The sequence below is a fragment of the Prionailurus bengalensis genome, chromosome B4, assembly GCF_016509475.1.
Source record: "Prionailurus bengalensis isolate Pbe53 chromosome B4, Fcat_Pben_1.1_paternal_pri, whole genome shotgun sequence".
Lineage (NCBI taxonomy): Eukaryota > Metazoa > Chordata > Mammalia > Carnivora > Felidae > Prionailurus > Prionailurus bengalensis.
In genome coordinates, this window is record NC_057358.1 from 43001486 (window position 1) to 43025724 (window position 24239).

Sequence of the window (24239 nt, forward strand, 5' to 3'; positions counted from 1 at the left end):
TTCATGATAAATCATGCCATGCTGTTTTTTCAATGTTTTCTTTTCCAGTGTGTTTTTCCTTTCAAAATTGGCTTGGAGGACAAAAGCTACAGAGCTAGCCAGCTCTACTCCCTTAGAGCTTGGTCTGCATGGAACCCATCTGCTTATTTATTTATATTTTTTAACTGCTTTTACTGAAATTACAGGTTTTTTTTTCCTTCTGACTTTTATTGTTAGCAAAGGTAATTATTTCAGGATGAGATGTATAATGGTGATGGAAAGTAGCATTAGGCTTGGGTTTTTTGTGTTTTTTTCCCCCCCAAATGTTTGTTTATTTTTGAGAGGGAGATGGTGCACGGGGTGGGGGCAGAATAAGAAGGGGACGGAGGATCTGAAGCAGGCTCTGCGCTAACAGCCGGATGTGGGGCTTGAACTCATGAACTGTGAGATCATGTCCTGAGCCAAAGTCAGACGTTCACCCAACTGAGTAACCCAAGCGCCCCATTGGGTTGTTTATTTATATGAGAAATTGAAAAGATAAATTATGAATTTTTGACAGTTATGTTTAGATCTTACGGGGTATGCATTTGCCTGCTATTAAATATTGAAAATAGCTGTGTTTTTTGATCCTGCCTTACGATTCAATATAACAGACCCCTTTAAAATAACTCCTAACCCCTAATGCTTAACATTTACCTGTCATAGATGAGGTTTTATGTTGCTTGCTGGAGATAATAGAGAATAAAATAAGGATTCTGTCTTCATGGAGTTCACAGTCTAATTTCATTGATCCTTGATTTTTTCATGTGGCAGTCTGTTCGCCCATCAGTGTCCGGAGGAGTCTGCTAGATTATTGTAAAATGTGTATCGATTTATGAATTGATAAAGTAACAAATTTGTGTAAACATCGATATGCCAAATTAATTTTTACTTCCTTTCTTTCAAAAGTGGCAGCATATCACCAAGTTGTGACCAAGAAAAAAAAAATTTACAGTTGTTGTACCACTATACTGTACACCTGAAACTAATACAACACCATATGTTAACTGGAATTAAAATAAAAACAAAATTTCAAACCTACCCCTTACTTAAATGTTTTTGCTCTGTTCAGCTCCTTTTCATTTCTTTCTCTCTCCCCTCTCCCTCCCCCCCTCCCTCCCCTCCCACCTCCTCCCTCCCCCTAACCTTTCCTGTTACTAGCTCTTGACTTCATGTTCTTAGCAATATAGAAATAAGGTCTCCAAATAGAATATGGATTTGCGATATTAGGTCACACTAGTTCTCTCTTACTGCTCCACTTTCCCATATTTGGCAGCATTTTAGACTTTGATAGTTTATCAGAAAACTACATTTTGGAAATATCTTGCAGGTTTGTCCAAACAGGAACTTTGAAATTTTTCCTGATTCATTGTGGTTTTTTTTTTTTTTAATTTTTTTTTTTTCAACGTTTATTTATTTTTGGGACAGAGAGAGACAGAGCCTGAACGGGGGAGGGGCAGAGAGAGAGGGAGACACAGAATCGGAAACAGGCTCCAGGCTCTGAGCCATCAGCCCAGAGCCCGACGCGGGGCTCGAACTCACGGACCGCGAGATCGTGACCTGGCTGAAGTCGGACGCTTGACCGACTGCGCCACCCAGGCGCCCCTCATTGTGGTTTTTAATTGTTAGCTTATTCCTTTGACATGTGAATTAGTTAGCCATGTTTGTAAAACCTTCAACTTGAATATAGTAATATCTTCCCAACTCATTTTTCAAGGTAATGTCCAGAAAGAAAATTTAGAAGGAAGGCCCAACATTTAACATGTTAAACATGATGAACTTTTTTTAAAAATAAAGATCTTATTTATTTATTTATTTATTTTGAGAGAGAGAGAGAGAGAGAGAGAGATAGAGAGATAGCACATGAGCAAAGAGAGAGGAGGAGACAGAGGATCCAAAGCAGGCCTCATGCTGACACCGTTGAGCCTTGATGCAGGGCTCAAACTCATGAACCGTGAGATCGTGACCTGAGCCGAAGTCGGACACTCAACCCACTGACCCACCCAGGTGTCCCAATGTTTATTTTTGAGAGAGAGCACAACCAGGAGAGGGAGAGAGAGACAGAGACAGAGAAGCTGAAGCAGGCTCCAGGCTCTGAGCTGTTAGCACAGTGCTCAATGCTGGGCTCAAATTCACAAACCATGTGAAATCATGACCTGAGCCAAAGTCAGATGCTTAACTCACTGAACCATCCAGGTGCCCCTAGATTTTATTTATATTTTCAAAGTAATTTTTGTACCCAGTGTGGGTCTTGAACTCACAACCCCAAAATCAAGAGTCAAATGCTCTACTGACTGAACCAGCCAGGTGCCTCTAAACATGAGCTCTGAGTAAGCCATACTACCCTTTGAGTCTCAGGAAGACTTTGAAAATTTTGTGCCATGTTCCAGAAAGAGATACATTGATTTAACATTCCTGTGTTAAGTGAAATCACTAGAAATTTTATTTGGGTTACTGAGAACTTTATTTGTGAGAAAACTTTATTTAAAGTTTACTCATTTTGAAAGAGAGAGAGTGGGAGTGTGGGAAGGGCAGAAAGAGAGGGAGAGAGAATCCCATGTAGACTCTGTGCTGTCAGCACAGAGCCCGATGATCCATCTCGCAAACCGTGAGATCATGACCTAAGATGAAATCAAGATACAGACGCGTAACTGGCGGAGCCATCCAAGCACCCCTTGACGTGCTTTTTAAAAAAAGATTTTTTAAGTATTCCCTATACCCAAATGTGGAGCTCGAACCTAGGAACCCAGAGATCAAGAGTCATATGCTCTACCAACTGAGCCAGCCAGGGGTACCATTCAGAGAAAACTTTTTTTTTAAAGTTTAGTTTTGTACACCACACCATTTTTATATAACAGACTGTTAAATTACCTGTAGCTTTGAATAACAAAGCTTTGAATAACAAAGCTACAGGTAATTTAAGTAAAGGTAACATAATTTTCTGATCTTTTAGTTGAATATATGTAAATATGCTTGTTAATTTGCTCATGATGTTTGTTTTTCTCCAGTTTTCTTTTTATTGTGGTAAAATATACAGCATAAAATTTACCTCCTTAATCATTTTTTTAGGTACACAGGTTAGTGATATTAATTATATTCATATTCTTATGCAACTATCTACCGTATTCATTTCCAGAACTCTATATATTGCAGAACTGAACCTGTATACCCATATAACTAACTCCTCATTCTCCCAACACCCCAGCCTGTGGCAACCACCATTCTACTTTCTGTGGATTGACACATTATATATTTTATATACTGGTGCATAATGTCCTCCAGGTTTATCCATGTAGCAGCATGTATTGGAATTTAACTCCTTTTTAAGGCATTGTATGTACACACTGTATCTTATATATTCATCTGTCAACCGAAGGCTTGGGTTGCTTCCACCTTTTAGCTGTTGTAACGCTGCTATGAACATGTGTATGAAGATTCTTCTTTGAAGACTCTGTTTTCAGTTCTTTTGGTTATATACCTACAACTAGAATTACTGGATCATACAATATTTCTATTTTTATTTTTTTGAGGAACTGCCATACTATTAAAAATATTTTTTTTAATATTTATTTATTTTTGAGAAAATGTGAGGGACAGAGCATGAGCAGGGGAGGGGCAGAGAGAGAGGGAGACACAGAATCTGAAGCGGGCTCCAGGTTCTGAGCTGTCAGCCCAGAGCCCGATGCGGGCTTGAACTGATGAAAGGTGAGATCATGACCTGAGCCGAAGTTGGATGCTTAACCGACTGAGCCACTCAGGTGCGCCTGCCATACTATTTTTAATAGCAGCTGCACCATTTCACATTCCAGCCAACAGTTTTCAAGGCTTCAGGTTTCTCCACATTCTCCCCAACATTTGTGATTTTTTGTTTTTTGACAGTAGACCTCCAGTGTGTGCGAGTTAATTACATGGTTTTGATTTGTGTTTTCCTAATGATTAGTGATGTTGAGCATCTTTTTTTGTGATGTTTTATTATCACATCCTTTTTAAAAAGCTCTGTGAGGGCTGGGAGTATGTCTATTTCGTTTACCATGATATTTTAGAGTGCATAGTAGGCACTGAAATACTAATTTTTAAATTAAATGTATTTAATCGAATACTTAGTGTTTTTAGCATTTAGATTCTTAATTGATCTGAGATTATGACCGGTGTTTGACTTTGAACAGTTTTCTTTTTTTTTTGAGAGAGGGATATAGAAATACTTCTCCAGGGATGTTGTAAAAATAAATGTAAAAGTGAAATGATGAAATGTAAGATGATGATCTTGTTAGTGTAAAAAGAAACTGCCTCTTATCATCGATACCAATACTTACTGGTATTTTAATGTCAAGGGAATATTTCAATGTCAAGGGAATATTTTCGTACAAAAATTTTAATGTCAAGGGAAAATTTTCCTGTAAGATTTGACCAAGGTATGATAGACTATACTTGTTAAGGTAAGGTTTTATGGCCTATAATAAAGAATTCCCAGATATCATTTACATAAGCAAAAAAGGTAGTAGGTAGTCCAGGGTCACAGCACTACACAGTTGTCAGGCATTCAAGTTTTAACATGTCGCTGTGTTTTTCCTAGGGTTCACTTTTTACTCCTGTCTTCATAGTCCAGGTGGTTGTTAGAGCTGTAGCCATAACACTTACATTCCAGGTAGGGTGGAGGAAGGGCCAAGGAATAGTGTAGTATACCTCTTAAGTATGTGTTCTGAAAATTTCAGTGCAGTACTTTCACTCAGCTCTTATTGAGTAAAATTTACTTATCACATCTAGTTGCAAGAAAGCCTAGAGAATATAGTCTGTTCGTTACATGGCATTGTGCTTAGCTAGATATTGGATATCTTATTACTAAGGAGTCATTAGAAAATGGATATTGGGAAGGAAGTGGCAGTCTGTGCCATGGAGTGTGTGGAATTTGAATTCACTCGGCTTTACCACTTAACTTCTTGGCTAGAACGTATTCAGCTAACAAATGAAGACAGTAATGCACCAAAGGGATGGTTGTGAGGATTGAATGAGAAGATACAAATGAATCGCCTACCATGGTATAATGTGGGTTTTTAAAAATATTTATCCAAATTCCTTTCATTGTCTTTAGGTATGGTAGAAAAAAGTAGAAAGAAATCAGAAAACCTGAATCTTAGTCCTGGCTCCGTTATTGTGATAAGCTCATGATAACTTAAACGGTCAGGCTGTTTCTTTAAAATGGGAAGATATATGTGTGTATTCCTCACGTAATTACATGCAGATTAGATTAGAAAATATATGTGGAATGTGTTTCATGAGCTGTAAATGGAGAATAGTTTTAACCTTATCTGTGTGCATTATTTTGCCTTTGTCCTGCATATGTTTCTTTGTATGAGGAAAGGGAATTTGTAGGCACTTGTCTATATATTTCAGAGTGTTGCCTTTTCTTACCTTCATTGGTTTTTCTGTTTCATCACTCATTTTTTTTCAGTCTTTTGATAAAGGGATCTTCTTGAGATTGGGTAGGAAAATCATTGCCCTCTCTTTCCCCCCATAATCACATATGTAGCTTAAAAAAAAACAGTATCATAGGTAATTACAAGCGCTATAAAAAGGAGAGAATGTGAATGAGTGTGTCATGTAACCTTTAGGAACTTATTGGTTTGCTCTATTTTTGAGGTATATCCTTTTCAATATAAGGAGGGGGTTGTGAGGGCTATCATACATTTCTTTTCTGTCATAGCTAAAGACAACTTTGATTAATATCTAGCCTTTTGCTCCTACTTTCAAAGCATTCCGGTCTGCCTTAAAGTTAATGTGGCAAAGAACATGGCATTTTCTATAAACTCAGAACACCTAAACAGTGATCTTATTTTATGTGGCATCTTAGGTAAAGGATGAAATTTTATAGGCACTATCCAGATTTCAGAGGGACATTTTTTAAGAGATTATTTATTGATGAACATTGTTAGTGAGTAATGGGGTAATTGGACTAAGACTATTATTTGGTTATTTCTGAGACTCTTCTGAGGTTTTCAAGTTACCATTCAGTTGTTTTCTGTACCTTAGTAAGAGCTACAAAAATCACCTCCTATCCCCAAATGGTATGGTTCTTCCTTTTCACCCTTCCTTTTTTTTAAAGGTTTTATTTATAATTTTTTTTTATTAACAAGGTTTCTTTTTAATGTTTATTTATTTTTGAGAGAGAGAGAGAGAGAGAGAGAGAGAGAGAGAGTGAGGTGGGGGAGGGACAGAGAGAGAGGGAGACACAGAATCCAAAGCAGGCTCCAGGTTCTGAGCCCGATGCAGGACTCGAACTCAAACTGGGAGATCATGACCTGAGCTGAAGTCCAGATGCTCAACCGACTGAGCCACCCATGCATACCCTTTTAAAAATTCATCTTATAGCACTGACAGTATAAAAAAAAATTAATTACAACATACTGTGATAATTGCCAGAATATGTGTATAATAAGATAATGTAGATTCATGGAGTTAGGATGATTTTTATGAGTCAGAAAAATTTAACAGATGTATTAACTAGTGAGCCAGTATTTACTAAGGTAGGCTTAGGATGTATATTCTAAGCAAAAGGAAGCATGAGAGAATACAATGTGTTCAGGAAATTGGTAAATGAGAGAGAAGAGAGGGTAGAAGATTAGTTTGGAGGTGTTTTTAGGTGCAAAATGTTGCATGTACTGGGGATGAATAGGAAATTCAAGTGGTATTTAGAAAATAGAATTACTGTTGTAATTGTATGTTTACGTAGTGAAGAAAAATAGAAGAAAATGATGCCAGAGTTTCTGAATTAAATGCTTAAATTAGGATGAGTATATCCGGCAGTATTCTTCTGAGAAACAGAACCGGTAAGAAATTGTATATATGTGGAGGGAGAGGGATGTACGGAGGGAGGGAAGGAGGAAGGGGGGAAAGAGAGAAAGAAGGAAATAGAAATTAACTTTAAGGGATTGGTTAGTGTGATTGTGGCACGTCTGAAATTTGTAGGGCAGACCAATGGGTTAGAAACTCAGGCAGGAACCTCTGTGTTAATGTGTTGATGCAGAGTTCCGTCTCTTGGAAACCCTTTTTTGTTGTTCACACCTTCCACTGATTGGATGGGGTCCACCCATGTCATAGAGGGTAATCTCCTTCACTCAGAGTCGACTGATTATATAAACTTTAATCATATTTCCAAAGTACCTACATAGCTACATGTAGACTAGAATTAGACCAAACGGGGCACCATTGTCTAGCCAGGCTGACGCATAATATTGAACTATTAAAATGGGAATTCAAGGTGTTTAGGTATGTGAATAAAAAAACTTCAGAATTTTACTTGCTCAACTGAGGCAATGTTTGTGGCATTTAGTTAGGGATGCCTACTAAGCAGATTGAAATAGGATCTCAAATACAGTTGAGAACTCCAGGTTGGAAAGATATTTAGTGGGTCAATGATACATTCAGATTTTAATGATAATAGTTGAAGCCTGGCTGAGGATGAAATTTCTAGAGAAAGGAGTGAAGGGTTTAAGAAGGAAGCCCTGGGGATTATGTACAGAGAAAGCATCCCCCCTCCCACAACCCCTCCAGCAACCCTCTGTTTGTTCTCTATGTTAAAGAGTCTCTTTATGTTTTGTCCCCCTCCTTGTTTTTATATGATTTTTGCTTCCCTTCCTCTAACCTTTATTCTTTTTCAATCTTTAGATTCTAAGTTCATATGCTGTGTCTTATCTGGAATAAATGATTTTCCTTGTAGTAAGAGGTGCCTTAAGGTCTTCAAATGGTAGATTGATATTTTTGCTTTTTTCCTAGCAAAATAATTAACATTGGGAAGTGGCTTCATGAGAAAAATGAATGATGCACTTTATTTATGATTCCCATGTAATTAGCCTTGCCTGTACAATTGACAGATGGCAGTATATTTTTTTATTGGTTTGTATATCCAGAAGTTTGCATGGGAAAACTATCTCTAATATAAAACTAAAATTTCACTGTTGAATATCTCTTTATTGAAAAAAAAACAACAACTGTTTTTGTAGTTACTCAGTAGCATTTATTCTATATCTGATATTTGTATATCATTTTCCTTGATACTGTGGGAGAAATAAATCAAGGACAGGAATTAGTTGATCTGAATTTACATTCTAAGAGCAGAAATACTATATTCTTTTGTATATGTGGACATTTACAAATGCTGTGTTTATCTTAACACTGTTGGAGAATAAACTCTTTTTTAAAGTATTTTTTTAAAGAGAAATAGAGAGTGAGCTGGGGAGGAGAGGGAGGGAGACAGAGAGTCCTAAGCAGGCTGCACACTGTCAGTGCAGAGCCCAGTGCTGGACTCTAACTCATGAACTGTGATATCATGACCTGAGCTGAAACCAAGAGTTGGGACACTTAACTGACTGAGCCACCCAAGTGCCCTTAAACTCTTTTCTAATAGTAAGTAACCAAACTTAACTCCTTTAAATGTCAGGGGGAATAAAGGAACCATTTTATTTTACAAGGGACTCTTTTCTGACATTTAAAATAGTGAATGTAATCAGAAAAAAAATTGTTTTTTAAGGACTCAAGACTATCATTTTATTTGTGTACTTTTGGTCTTCTGACGTCTATAGATTTATCATAACGCTTTTGATTTATCAGCAGTTTTGTTTTTCTTTTTCCCCTCATGTTTATGGATGGGAGAAATAGATATGTTGGAAGAGACCCTGGCCTACTGGTCTCTGCCTGGCCCACAGGAATGTTTTGGAGGTCTCCCAGAGCAGGAGGGCCAGTGTGAGGGTTGGGAAGGGGAGAGAATGAATGCAAAGCTTTTGCCTTGGTGGTTGGAGAATCTTTTCCTGATTGTTTCCTGGTTATTGTTAGATGTGAATCTCAGTGGAGCAGCCTGATAAAGGCAAGCGACCCTGGGTACCTGGGGACCACCAGTGGCCCCTTAACCTGTCGAAATAAAAGTGGACCATTCGGTGGAGGAGAGGTTGTGTTCTTTCTTTCTCTGTCAGTGAACTAGACTTTGGAGATTACTATGAAATTATACTGGATAAAAAATTGGACAGGTGTCCCTTGAAAATACCAGTACCAGTGGAACAGTAAGTGACAAGCTAGAGTTTAAGCTTACTTGCCCTTTTCAAACTGGGAATGTCATGTACTTGGTATACAGAAAGAATATTTTGGAACACAGTGTGTCATACCTCTGTGATTCTTTACATGAAAAGCAAGACATGACATGAGAATCTTTTGAAGCTGATAAAGAAAATATATTCCATATGAACAAAGATACTTTGGTGCAGGGCAAGGTGATGATCCCCAGATCTTGCCATATTAACTGCCTCTAGGTGGGCTTTGAGGAACCACAACCATTGACATTGATGTTGGACCTTTTCAAGATAGTGTCTACCTCTTTCACAGAGTCTTCTGCAGGGTGAGAACATTCTTCTAGTTCCAGATATGGGGGTGCAAGTATTCTCTGTGAAAGGATATAGTCCCAGTTGTGGCAAATGATGAGATCTCTAGGCTTGCTTCCAAATCATGAAGGCAGAGAGGGAACACCATTTCCTTTGTTAGAAACCCAGGATCGAGAGGATTTAGGGTTCATTAAAAAAAAAGGAAAAAAATGAAAGGAGATGGGGAGGCTAATCTGAACTTTCATGTGTTGGTTGCATACCAGTGTAGAAACACTCAAAGATTACGCAAGGATATCAGAGCTGCAGCCATGAAGCCAGACATGGAGATGCTCATGTGCATCATCTGTCAGGAGTTGCTGCATAACTATGTGAGATTGCAGGCCTGGAGTGCTTTTATTATCTGATGATACAATCCTTGAAAACACCATATTGTCTTACTATTGGCCTGGGAAGTTTCCACAAGTTGACATATCAATATTGGGAGAACAGTCCTGCTTCCCAGTTGCCAGTGGCTATACCATCTTATCCTGATTTCTGTTGGGGCCACAACTGCTGTACTCATTCAGTACAATTTCATGTGGTGAAATTTAGTCATATTGGCAAACAGATGATGTTCAAGAACTAAGTGTAAGGGATGGAACCAAGATGGGCTTTGGAATAATGGAGGTCATTGACAGGGTGTTTCAAAAACTATCCAGTCTTAGGATCATTTTTATAGTGCCTATCTCAAGGAAAACTGGGGATCTCTACATTAGGTACCCTAGTGCAAATTTTTTTTGGTGGAGCTTTTCCTCTGATTGAGACTTCCTAGTGACCACATCTTCCTATTGTGTAAGTTGAATTATTACTACATCTAGCCTAAGGCTTGAAAGGGTATGTTCTTGACCACAGCTGTGGAACAGGTGCACAGGGGCTAGGAGGTTGTGGGCATCGGGCATCCCCTTTGCTGGTTAGTTGGGTCTTGGCCTGATGCATCACCATAACTGAGAGCTCTTAACCTTTCTTTTCCTCAGCTACAAGTCACAACTATTGTGCTTCTCATTTTATTTTATTCTTTCCCTGCTTTCCTGTGATTGATGCCTTTGAGACCCCATGTTGTGGGGCACATGGGTGAGTGCAGCGCAGGTATGGCAGGCCAAGGTTTGGCGTGCTGGCGTGTGTGTGTGTGTGTGATGGTGCTTCTGGCTCGTGATATTCTAGTCTTATTGTGTGCATTCAGGCGGAGACCCTGGAGAGTGTGTGAATGGTGCATGAGGGGCTACTTTCAGTTGCTGTGACGCTGGAAGCTGTCTATATGTATGGCTTTTGCTTCCTCTAGTTCTTATCCTTGTCTTTTTTTCTGTTAGATTTGCTGTGTCATCTGGGGTGGTATTAGGATTTTTTAAATTTTTAGTAAGCTCCATGCCCAACATGAGGCTTGAACTAACGACCCTGAGACCAAGAGTTGCATGCTTTACTGACTGAGCTAGCCAGATGCCCCAGTAATTTTATTTTTGAAAAAAGTTTTTTGTTGTTGTTGGGGTGCCTGGGAGGCTCAGTTGGTTGAGCGTCCAACTCTTGATTTCAGCTCAGGTCACCATCCCAGGGTCATGGGATTGAGCTGAGCCCCATGTCACACTCTGTCTTGGGCATGGAGCCTGCTTCAGATTGTTTTTCTCCTCCTCTGCCTCTCTCCCTTGCATACATTCTGTCTCTAAAATAAAAAAAAAATTAAAATAACGCTTAAAAAGAAAGGCTTTTTGTTGAAATAACCTGTTAATGTTTGTTAGTAAAGCTTTAAAGTTAGTAAAGCTAACTTTTTGCTTCTTCTCAGGAAAATAATTTTCAGCTTTTGTCTTGCTCATGATGCAAGCTCTTGCCCATGATGCAAACTCTGAGAAGCAGCACTGTATTTGTGGAAGAAAGTCCTTTTTTGTATTACAGTAAACAATCTGTATTTGTTTAAAAAAAAATTCTATTTAAAGTAAGCATAAAAACATTGAGTAAGAGCATGCTGTCCTCTGACTGAAATAAATTTGAGCGAATGGACCCCAGCATTTATTTCAGCTAAAGTTTTTTTTCCACAGTCTCAAATTACTCTGATTAAAGTTGTTACATGAGTGACTTCAGTGTTGATACTCATCTAATAACATAGGTGTTACTATCTCATTTAAAAAACATTCCTATAAATATGTTAGTGATAAAATATACATACATATGAGAAAACAAGGGAAGAAAATTGAATAAAAAAAACTACAGTTACGTGAACATATATAATGGAGTTTATCGTGATGGGAGATATGGGGATATGATATACTAATGATTACAACCTTGTCTATTTTATATCAAGGTATTTGCATTTTGGGTGGGGTAAATCAGTCAAAAGTAGATGATCAGATAAAAGTATAATGCTAGATTATATATAATACAGGGAATGGCACTGAGTATATAATATTGAAAATGGCACTTTTATTTTTTTTAATTTTTTTTTTTTATGTTTATTTATGAGAGAGGGAGAGAGAGCATGAATGAGGGAGGGACAGAGAGGGAGACACAGAATCCAAAGTAGGCTACAGGCTCTGAACTGTTAGCGCAGAGCCTGTTGCAGGGTTCGAACTCATGGACCGTTAGATCATGACCTGAGCTGAAGTCGGATGCTTAACCAATGGAGCCACCCGGGCGCCCCTAAAAAATGGCACTTTTATTAAGTGACCTGCTGTAATTATTAAACTGCAGTGCTTCCCCAGTGGAATGGGGAGAAATTTTGTTTTGGGAGGTGGTGAGTTTCTACATTTCTAGTGTTGTAAAAGTTTTGATTTTTTTTTTTTTTTTTTAATTTTAGATAGAGTGCATGAGTGGGAAGGGGACAGAGAAGGGGAGAGAGAGAGAGAGAGAGAGAGAGAGAGAGAGAGAAAGAGAAAAAGACAGAGGCAGAGACAGAGACAGAGACAGAAAATTCTTGCCTAGCTTGGAGTCTGACATGGGGCTTGATCCCATGACCCTGGGATCATGACCTGAGCCAAGATCAGGAGTTGGATGCCTGACTGGGCCATCCAGGCACTCTTTTTTACTATATTTTTTAAAGTAATCTCCATGCCTGATATGGGGCTCAAACTCATAACTTCAAGATCAAGAGTCACACACTAGTGACTGAGCCAGCCAGGTGCCCCAAGTATATTTTCTTTCTTTCTTTCTTTCTTTCTTTCTTCTTTCTTTCTTTCTTTCTTTCTTTCTTTCTTTCTTTCTATTTTTTTTAAAACAGGAAGAAATAAAATTTAATTTCATATGTATGGGAGATGCATAAAGACATGAAATTCCTTAGGTAGAATTCTTTATTTACCCTGTGTGTGTATTTGGTCTTTGTCTAGAAAGAATCGTCATTCAGGAGGAAATAATCCAGGAAAAGGAAGAACAAGCAGATCAAGATGTGTAGCTCTGTGGCGGCCAAGTTGTGGTTTTTGACCGATCGTCGAATCAGGGAAGACTATCCCCAAAAAGAGATTTTACGAGCATTAAAGGCCAAATGTTGTGAGGAGGAACTGGACTTCAGGGCTGTGGTGATGGATGAAGTAGTACTGACAATCGAGCAAGGAAACTTGGGTAAGTCTATACTAAATAATTTTATGGATTTTTTTTCTTAGAATATGTTGAATCCACATTTTCTAGGAATAATTTGGATGAAGGAATTGTTAATAGCTTTACATTACAATCATCTGATCTTAAAATGTAGCATATTTTATGGAAGAAATGGAAACCCCGGAATTAATTGAACCCCTTATGTTATTTTTATTTTAATGTTTATTTTTGAGAGAGAGACACACATGCATAGAGCGTGCGTGAGGGAGGGGCAGAGAGCGAGGGAAACACAGAATCCGAAGCAGGCTCTAGGCTCTGAGCTGTCAGCACAGAGGCCGACGCAGGGCTCGAACTCAGGAACCGTGAGATCATGACTGGAGCCAAAGTCCATGACCTGAGCTGAAGACGGACACAAAACCGACTGAGCCACTCAGGTGACCTGAACCTCTTAAGATATTATTTAGGAAATAGTTGGGAGAGAAATTAAAGAAAATCTACTTGTTTTTCCCCATTATTACTGTCTTCTAATTTTAAAATACGTTGTTTATAAGGTGCTCCTGAGAGAACTTGTACTTCATGGGATAATTCAGTAATGAATTTAGTAAATTCATCAAATTCCACATGTGATTCTTATTTTCTTTTTTTCTAAAAACTTCAGAATATTGACTACTTTTTAAAAAATGTTTATTTATTTATTTTGAAAGAGAGAGAGAAGGAGAATGTGAGTAGGGGAGGGGCAGAGAGGAGAGCATCCCAAGCAGGCTCCATGTTGCCACCGCAGAGACCAATGCTAGGCTCAGTGTCTCACAAACCGTGAAATTATGACCTGAGCTGAAATCAAGACTTGGATGCCCAACCGATTGAGTCACCCAGGCATTCCTTTTCTTTCTTTATAAAATATTTTATACATATAGTATATAATACACCGTTTGTTTCTCTTCACTGGATAAAAGTGTCTGAATAATTTGACTCAATTGGTGATAAGTCTAGTATTTATAATTCTGTATTTCATATTTGTTTTAGGGTTACAAGAGGATATCTTAGGAACAGAATTATTTAGGACTGACTTAGGAATCTTTACGTCTTTACTCTGGAAAGTTATGACTTGTAGGTCATTTCTGTTAGGGAGCATTATATGGTGGCATATATGTGCCATTTTGGATTAACTTTTAGAAGACTAGACATAGTTTAGTGATAGTATTCAGTAAAGATATGAGACAAACACTTAAAACAGATTCTATGTTACTTAACTTGCTTCGAGACTATAATCATAATGAGAACATGTGTTTTCATCAAAAAAATGGAGGGAGATGGTTATTATGAGAACTAATAATATACAGAATATAAATCTGCTATTAGGGTAATTTCATTTGTAGGCTAGTTAATAGATCCCAGAGTCTTGCCTGATGAATAACATGATACTGTAGAATTAAGTAGGTAAAATCTCTTAGCAAACAGTTGCTCTTTACTCTCTGTCCTTTAACATTTATTCCATTCACTTTACCTTTTTACAGTTATTGTTGCTTTGGAAATAACTTCTTTAGAACTGAACTGTTTCCAGATTGTTTCACTGGAGTGTTTTAGTTACTACCTTTATAAGAAAGATGCACATTATTTTATTTTTGGTCAATTTTCTTTAAATGTATATACATAGGTCCAACACTTACTCAGATTCTGGATTTGGGATAGAGCCTGTTTCATTCTTTCATAAATATAATTTGAGCACTTACTATGTGCTAATTAATTGGTATGGTATGCAAAATGAGACATAGTCCCTATATTCTAAAGGCCAAGATTAACATTAACATCAATCAAGTGATCACACATATTAGTGTAAAATCATTATAACTTTGGTAAATTATAAAAGGAATGGATATCACTTTGCACCCCCCTGCCCTCTAGCTAGCTATGACAGATACATCCTGAACAAATCCGGGCAAATCTTTTCTTTAAAATTCAGAATCTATCACATGCTTTTATAACTTACAGGTTTTTCAACAAAATTGCATATACAGTTGTTGAAATTGGAGTCAGAAATCTGGACAGAGTACTGTGTTAGGAGCCATGCTCTTGAAGTATGTGTGAGAAGGCCAGTGTACATAGGTCACTAAACACATAAACCGCAGGCTTATGGTGTATGTCTCTGTTTTAAAGGTTGGAAAACCAAAGGCTGCCTTTCCAACAGTCCTCTGAAGTCAGGGTTTCTTATTAGACCAAGCTTCTGTCACATAGACCTATTACTACAAGATGTGGGAAATGCAAATGGACATCTCTGTTCTAATACCTTTCATAGGTTGAAAAATATCTAAGATTGGGGTACCTGGGTGGCTTGGTCCGTTGAGCGTCCGACTTTGGCTCAGGTCATGATCTCATGGTTCATGAGTTCAAGCCCTTCGTCAGGCTCTGGTTTGACAGCTCAGAGCCTGGAGCCTGCATCAGATTCTGTGTCTCCCTCGTTGTCTGCCCCTCCCCTGCTCACACTCTGTCTCTCTTTGTCTCTCTCTATCTCAAAAATAAACATTAGAAATTAAAAAAAAATCTAAGATTGAAAACCATTGTTCTTGGTTTTTTGTTTCCTACTGGACACTCTTTGTTCTCAACTGTCACTTCAGGCCCGTGGGACAAGATTGAACTCACTTCTTCCCCATGAAGCTATCTTATTTCAGCTTTTCGGTTTGTATTTTGTCCTTTGCCCTGGTATTACCGTTAACATATCTTTTGTTTTAAACATGTAGTTTTTAAGTTTATTTACTTATATTTAGAGTAGGTATTTGAATAGAGATGTCCATTGCATTTGCCACATCTTGTAGTAAGAGGTCTGTGAGAAGGGCGTAAGTGAGAACAAGAGAGGAGCAGAGATAGGGGAGAGAATCCCAAGCAGACTCTGCCCTGTCAGTGCAGAGTTTAATGCAGGGCTCTATCCCACAAACCAAGAGTAGGACACTTAACTGACTCAGCCACATGTGTGCTTTTCTGTTTTATTCTTAAGAGCCATTTCTGCCACAAAATTTTCTTGCTTTTTCCTTCTAAATGACAATTGTTCTGCTTTTCAGTATCCTAAGTCAAGCTGTTAATGGCCCCAAGTTTAAACGACTGCAACATTCCTATAGCCTATAGCTCGTTATCTTTCACTACAGTGTTTCCTCTCTAGCTCTTTCTCATTCATTAAACACCAGTTTTATCATCTTTCTAAAAACCTTCAGAAACCCTATTTCCAAGCACTGTTCAATCTATTTTATTTTTAAGGCTTATTTAAAAAAATAAATGAGTGGGGGGAGGGGCACAGAGAGAGACACACACAGAATCCCAAGCAGGCTCCAGGCTCTGAGCTGTCAGTATAGAGCCTGACGTGGAGCTCGAACCCACGAACCATGAGATCATGACCTGAGCTGAGGTCAGACGCTTAAGCAACTGAACTATCCAGGCGCTCCAGGGCTTTTTATTTTTTATTTGTATTATTTATTTATTTTTAAAATTAATGTATTTATTTTGGGGGGGGAGGGAGAGAGAGTGCGCGAGAGGGAGCAGGAGGGGCAGAGTGAGGGAGACAGAGGATCCGGAGAGGGCTCCTAACTGACAGCAGAGAGCCCAATGTGGGGCTCAAACTCATGAATGTGAGATCATGACTTGAGCCAGTTTACTAAGCATACTTTTCCATGTCCACTGTTTATAGCATAAATGTTACCACATGCGCAACAATAAGACCCAGCTTCACAGCCGGTAGGATGCTCTAATGAAAAAGAGACAACATGTGTTGGCAAGAATATAGAGACATTGGAATTCTCCTGCATTGCTAATGGGAATGTAAAATGGTGCAGTCCCTTTGGAAAACAGTTTGGCAGTTCCTCTAAAGGTTAAACATACAGCTACCATAGGATCCATCCCACTCCTGCATGGAATGACAACGTATGTTTGGAAGAATTCACCAGTGAAAACATCTGGTTCTGAGCTTTTCCTTGTTCGGAGACTTATTTCTCAATGATTCAATTTTAGTAGGTTGTAGGTTTCTAGGAATTTATTCATTTTTTCCAGGTTATCCAATTTGTTGGTGTGTAATTGTTCATAGTTGTCTCATGATTACTTTTATTTCTTTGGTGCCCATTGTAACATTTTCTTTCATTTCTGATTTCTTATTTAAGTCTCTTTCTTTCCCTTTTTAGTCTAGCAAAGGTTTGTTAATTTATTAATCTTTCCAAAAATCCAAGTTAGTTTTGTTGATTTTTATTTTATTTTTCTCTTTTTTATTTTGGTTATTTGTGTTCTAATTTCTTTTTTTAGTTAATTTTTTCTTGAAAGAGAATACAAACAGGGGAGGGAGAGAGAGAGAGAGAAAATCCCAAGCGCTCACAGCGCAAAGCCTGATGTGGGGTTCGATCTCACAACTGTGAGATTATGATCTGAGCTGAAATCAAGTGTCAGATGCTTAGCTGATTGAGCCCCCAGGCACCCCAGAGATTTTCCTTCTTTCTTAATGTGCATGTTTATACCTGTACACTTCGCTCTTAACACTGCTTTCACCACATCCCATAAGTTCTGGTATTCTGTTTTGCTTTTGTCTTAATATTTTTTTTCTCTTTTTTTCTAAACTTTAATAATTTTTTTAACTTTATTTATTTATTTATTTTAAGAGAGACAGTGAGCCAGGGAAGGGAAGAGAGAGAGAGAGAGAGAGAGAGAGAGAGAATCCCAAGCAGGCTCCGCAGGGTCAGTGCAGAGCTTGACATGGGGATTGAACTCACAAAACAGTGAGATTATGACCTGAGCCAAAATCTAGAGTCAGATGCTTCTTAACCAAATGAATGAGCCACCCAGGCGCCTGTTCTTATGATATTTTCTGATTTCCCTTGTTACCCCTTTTGTTTTATTTATTGTTTGAGTGTGTTATTTAATTCCCAGGTATTTATGAGTTTTTCATTTTCCCTTTGGTATTCATTTCTAGTTTCAGTCCATAGAAACTGGAAAAGATACTTGGTATGATATCGGTATTCTTTTTTTTTTTTTTTTTTAATTTTTTTTTCAACGTTTATTTATTTTTTGGGGGGACAGAGAGAGACAAAGCATGAACAGGGGAAGGGCAGAGAGAGAGGGAGACACAGAATCGGAAACAGGCTCCAGGCTCTGAGCCATCAGCCCAGAGCCTGATGCGGGGCTCGAACTCCCGGACCGTGAGATCGTGACCTGGCTGAAGTCAGACGCTTAACCGACTGTGCCACCCAGGCGCCCCTCAGTATTCTTAAATGTAAGATTTGTTTTGTGGCTTAACATGTGATCTATCCTGGAGAAAATTTCATTTGCCCTTGCAGAACTTGGATTGTGTTGTTGTTTGGGGTGGGGGTATGTGTTTTGATATATTTGTTAGGTCTAGTTGGTCTGTGGTGTGTTTCAGTTTTGTTTCCTTATGAAATTTTCTTTTTCTCTTTGGGGGGGGGGGAATGGTCATTGTTTTTATTTATTTTTTTAATTTACATCCAAGTTAGCATACAGTGCAACAATGATTTCAGGAGTAGATTCCTCAATGCCCTTTGCCCATTTAGCCCATCCCCCCTCCCACAACCCCTCCAGTAACCCTCTGTTTGTTCTCCATATGTAAGAGTCTGTTATGTTTTGTCCCCCTCCCTGTTTTTATATTATTTTTGCTTCCCTTCCCTTATATTCATCTGTTTTGTCTCTTAAAGTCCTCATATGAGTGAAGTCCTATGATATTTGTCTTTCTCTGACTAATTTCACTTAGCATAATACTCTCTAGTTCCATCCACGTATTTGCAAATGGCAAGATTTCATTCTTTTTGATTGCCGAGTAATAATCCATTGTATATATCACATCTTCTTTATCCATTCATCCATCGATGGACACTTGGGTTCTTTCCATACTTTGGCTGTTGTTGATAGTGCTGCTATAAACATGGGGGTGCATGTGCCCCTTTGAAACAGCACACCTTAGATAAATAGATAGTGTAATTGCGGGGTCATAGGGTAGTTCTATTTTTAATTTTTTGAGGAAACTCAATACTGTTTTCCAGAGTGCTGCACCAGCTTGCATTCCCACCAACAATGCAAAAGAGATCCTCTTTCTCCACATCCTCGCCAACATCTCTTGTTGCCTGAGTTGTTAATGTTAGCCATTTGGACAGGTGTCAGGTGGTATCTCATTGTGGTTTTGATTTGTATTTCCCTGATGATGAGTGATGTTGAGCATTTTTTCATGTGTCTGTTCACCATTTGGAAGTCTTCTTTGGAGAAGTGTCTATTCATGTCTTTTGCCCATTTCTTCACTGGATTATTTGTTTTTTGGGTGTTGCGTTTGATAAGTTCTTTATATATTTTGGATACTAACCCTTTATCTGATATGTCATTTGCCGATATCTTCTCCCATTCCGTTGGTTGCCTTTGACTTTTGCTGATTGTTCCTTTCGCTGTGCAGAAGCTTTTTATCTTGATGAGGTCCTAGTAGTTCATTTTTGCTTTTGTTTCCCTTGCCTCTGGAGGCATGTTGAGTAGGAAGTTGCTGTGGCCAAGGTCAAAGAGGTTTTTGCCTGCTTGAGGATTTTGATGGCTTCCTGTCTTACACTGAGGTCTTTTCATTCATTTTGAGTTTATTTTTGTGTGTGGTGTAATAAAGTCGTCCAGGTTCATTTTTCTGCATGTTGCTGTTCAGTTTTCCCAGCACCACTTGCTGAAGAGACTGTCTTTATTCCATTGGCTATTCTATCCTGCTTTGTCAGAGAGTAGTTGGCCATATGTTTGTGGGTCCATTTGTGGGTTCTCTATTCTGTTCCATTGATCTGAGTGTCTGTTCTTGTGCCAGTACCATACTGTCTTGATGATTACAGCTCTGTAATACACCTTGAAGTTTGTCCTTATGAGGTTTTGTCTGTTTGCTTCATACCATAACATACGGTATTTGGATTTTTCATTATTGTGTTAGTGTCCATTTCTCTCCTTGGTCTTTTACTATTTGCTTCATGCAAGTGGGTACTCTATTAGGTGTCTGCATATTTACAATTGTTAATAGTTTCCTGGTGAATTGACTCTCATCATTATAATGATGATTATCTCTTGTGACAGGTTTTCTCTTAAAGGGTATTTTTATCTCATAAGTATGGCCACCTGTATTCTCTTTTGGTAACCATTTGCATGGAGTATCTTTTGTCAGTCTTTTACTTTCAGCTTTTGGGTGTCTTTACATCTAAAATGAATTTCTTGTTAGTAGCATATAGTTGGCTCTTCTTTTTCTATCCATTCTATCCCTCTGTATCTTTTCATTGTGGGGGTTTCTTTCATTAACCTTTATTTTTTACAATTTTTTAATGTTTGCTATTTATTTTTGAGAGAGCACAAGTGGGGAAGGGGCAGAGAGAGAGAGAGGGCAACACAGAATCCAAAGGAGGCTCCAGGCTCTGAGCTTTCAGCACAGAGCCTAATGGGGAGCTTGAACCCACAAACTGCACAATCATGACCTGAGCCAAAAGTCGGACGCTTAACTGAATGAGCCACCGAGACACCCCTCTTCTGTTTAGTTTTAATGTGATTACTGAAAGAGTAAGACTTACTGTTTTCTGTATGTCTTGTACCTATTTTGTTTCTCTTTTCCTTTCTTATAGACTTCCTTTGTATTTTGTTAATTTATTATAGTGGTATGCTTTAGTTCCTTATTTAGTTTTATGTATTTTCTATAGGTGTGTATTTTATTCATCGTTACTGTGGAGATTACGTAATATGCTATATAGTTTATTTTAGATGATAAATTTATTCATATGCAAACTCTGCCCTTACAAATCTTCCCTTATCTTATGTTAACAATGTCACAAATTACATCTTATATTTTGTATCCATTGAAATAGTTTTGTGGGCATCATTATTTTTATGCATTAAATTTTTTTTTTTAATGTTTATTTTTGAGAGAGAGAGAGCAAGAGAGAGAGAGAGAGAGAGAGAGAGAGAGCAGGCGCACAAGCATGGGAAGGGGCAGAGAGAGAGAGAGGAAGACACAGAATCCAAAGTAGGCTCCAGGCTCTGAGCTGTCATTGCAAAGCCAGACGTGGGCCTCCAACCCACAAAAACTGTTGAGGTCATGACCTGAGCTGAAGTTGGGATGTTCAACTGACTGAGCCACCCAGGGGCCCCTGCTTTTGACTTTTTTTTTAAGTTTATTTTATCCATTTATTTTCAGAAAGGTGGGGGCAGAGAGAGAATCCCATGCAGGCTCTGTACTGCCAGTACAGAGCCCTACGTGGGGCCAGAACCTACACACTGTGAGATCATGACCTGAGCTGAAATCCACAGTTGGATGCTTAGTTGACTGAGCCACCCAGGCACCCCAACTTTTTTTTTTATATATAAACTCTAGGCCCAACATGAGTCTTGAACTTAACGACCCTGAAATCCAGAGTTGCATGCTGGACCAAGTGAGCCAGCCAGGTGACCCTGTATGCCTTTAATTTTAAAGGCTATACCAGCAATAACACTGATTTATGTACTACCATTGGAATATTTTAGGATTCTGTATTTATATATTTACCTTTATCCAAGAGTTTTATTTTTTTTATGCTTTTGTGTTGCTTTCTAGTATTCTTTGTTTTTCGTATTTAAAACATTTTTTTTAAAGATTTCATGTTTAAGTAATCTGTGCACCCAGTGTGGGGCTCGAACTCACAACCCCAGGATCAAGAGTCAGACACTCCATTGATGGGGCCAGTCAGGAGTACCCCTGCCTCCACTGCCTTCTAGTATTCTTTCAACTTGGACTGTCTTTAGCTGTTCTTATAAGGCCAGACTATTGGTGATGAACATCTCAGCTTTTCTTTATCTGGGAAAAATCTTTATGTCTCCTTCATTTTTGAGGGATAGTCTTGCTGGATATGTTATTATTCTTCATTGTCAGTTTTTTTATTTCAGCACTTTTATTTTTAATTTTTTTTTTCTGACGTTTATTTATTTTTGAGACAGAGAGAGACAGAGCATGAGTGGGGAAGGGGCAGGGAGAGAGAGGGAGACACAGAATCCGAAGCAGTCTCCAGGCTCTGAGCTGTCAGCACAGAGCCCAATGTGGGGCTCGAACTCACAGACCATTAGATCATGACCTGAGCCGAAGTCAGATGCTTAACCGACTGAGCCACCCTGGCGCCCCTCTCATTCTTTTTTTAAAGTTTCCTGTCTCAGTAATTCAGATGTCTTTTTTGAGTTTGCTGATTCTTCTGTTTGAACAGTTCTGCTAGTAAACTACTGTGTGTATTTTCAGTTGAGTTTTTGTGCTCTTTAGCTCTAAAATTTGTTTGATTCTTTTTTAATAGTTTTTCATTGATATTCTCATTACCACACAATGTTACATTAGCAACATTAGATCTTTGTTTACTTAAGGTCATGTCTGGAGATTTATTTGTATCCTTTGAACCATGTTGCCTTGTTTCTCTCTAGCCTTTGTTATTTTTTGTTGGTTTTTGACATTTGAAAAAACAGCCACCACTCTCAGTTTTTATGGACTGCTTTTATATGGAAGACTTCTACCAACCTCTCTTTTATTTTCAAAACATTTTTTAAAAATTTTATTTATTTTGAGAGACAGCGAGCATATCAGCGGGAGAGGGGCAGAGACAGAGAGGGAGAGAGAGAGAGAGAGAGAATCCTATGCTCCGCACTGTCAGTGCAGAGCCCGACATGGGACTCTATCTCACAAATTGTGAGATCATGACCTGAACGGAGATCAAGAGTTGGACTCTTAACCCCCTGAGCAGGAGCCTCATCAATCTTTTAATTGGAGAGTTTAATTCATTTACATTGAAAGCAATCACTGTTAAGGACTGACTGACTTCTGTCATTGCTCTGTTTTGTTTATACCCTATAGCTTTTATTGTCCCTTATTTCCTATACTGGTGTCTTACAGTAATACTTGCTTTTATATTAATGACTTTTTCCTTTAAACGTATTAGTCTCCATTGTCATATAGAAAACAATAAGTACAGTTAGAAACTTTTGTTCCAATAATACTAGCTTTTCTAATTCCTCCTGTATTTGCCTTTATTGACATTTTTATTTTTCTGTATGGTTTTTAGTCACTGTGTAGTGTCCTTTCATTTCTTCTTGCAGGACTCCTTTGAATGTTTCTTGCAGGACAGGTCTAGTGGTCATGCACTCCTTCAACTTCTGTTTTTCTGGGAATGTCTTTCTTGATTTCTCCCTCATTTTTAAAGGATGCTTTTGCTGGTTGATAGTTTCTTTTTTCTTTTCTTTTCTTTTCTTTTCTTTTCTTTTCTTTTCTTTTCTTTTCTTTTCTTTTCTTTTCTTTTCTTTTCTTTTTTAGCACCTTGAATATGTCGGCCTCCCATCTTCTTGCCTCCAAAGTTTCTACTGAGAAATCTGCCATTTGAGGATCCTTATTATATGATGATTTGCTTCTCTTGCTTCTTTTAAGATTCTCTCTTTGTCTTGGATTTTGAAAGTTTGATTATAGTTATGTCTCGGCATGAGTCTGAGTTCATCTTACTTGGAGATTGTTGAGCTACTTGGATGTTGATATTCATGTCTGTCATCAGATTCGTGAAGTATTCAGTCATTATTTCTTCAAATATTCTCTCTGTCCCTTTCTTCCCCTCCCTTTCGTCATCCCATGTACTCTGTTTCTCTCCCTCATTTCTGGGACTTCTGTAATATGTATGTCTCCTCAAGTTTAGTGATTCTTTTTTCTGCCTGTTCACATTTACTTTTGAATCCCTCCAATGAATTTTTTATTTCCATTTTTGTGCTTTTTATTTTCAGCTTCAGAATTACTCCTTGGCTTCTTTCTGTATTGTTTTTATCTATTGATATTTCTATTTTGCTCACCATGGTTTTCTAGATTTTCTTCTCATGTTTCTTTAGTTCTTTTAGCATCTTAGAGACAGTTGTTTTAACATCTTAGTCTAATGTCTCTGCTGTTAGATCTTTTTCAAGAACAGTTTCTGTTGATTTATTCCTTTGAACATCTATACGTTCCTGTTTCTTTGTATTCTTTGTGAGTTTTTGCTGAGTACTGCATATTTGAACCCCTAGTAGTGTGGTAACTCTGGAAATCAGATTCTCTTCCTTCCCTAGGATTTGTGTTTTTTGTTTGCTGTTTTCATTTTTATTTCTTTGATTGTTGTAGGCTGTCTCCTTGCTGAGGATTAGCTGGGGATGTAAATTTAATGTCTTCTCAGGACTTTTCTAAACCATTTCCGAGTCATGCACAGGCACTTTGTAGTTTTCCCATATATGCAGTTGTTTTTTAATGTCCTGGTCTTTAATGTCTGGCTCCTGAAGGGCGAAAAAGGGCAAGACAGACAGAGG

At 38.2% G+C, this 24239-nt stretch overlaps 1 protein-coding gene across 4 annotated transcripts in view; it reads left to right on the forward strand.

Moving 5' to 3' along the window:
• RIMKLB (ribosomal modification protein rimK like family member B) overlaps positions 1-24239 on the forward strand; it is a 70825-nt gene that overhangs the window by 3255 nt on the left and 43331 nt on the right. For 3 of the 4 annotated variants that reach the window (XM_043564504.1, XM_043564508.1, XM_043564506.1), the window contains exon 2: positions 12731-12962. In XM_043564504.1, the coding sequence (XP_043420439.1) occupies positions 12788-12962 (175 nt within the window). In that variant the 5' untranslated portion in view covers positions 12731-12787. The remainder of the gene's footprint in view (positions 1-12730; positions 12963-24239) is intronic. The other variant, XM_043564507.1, reaches the window with a different exon arrangement.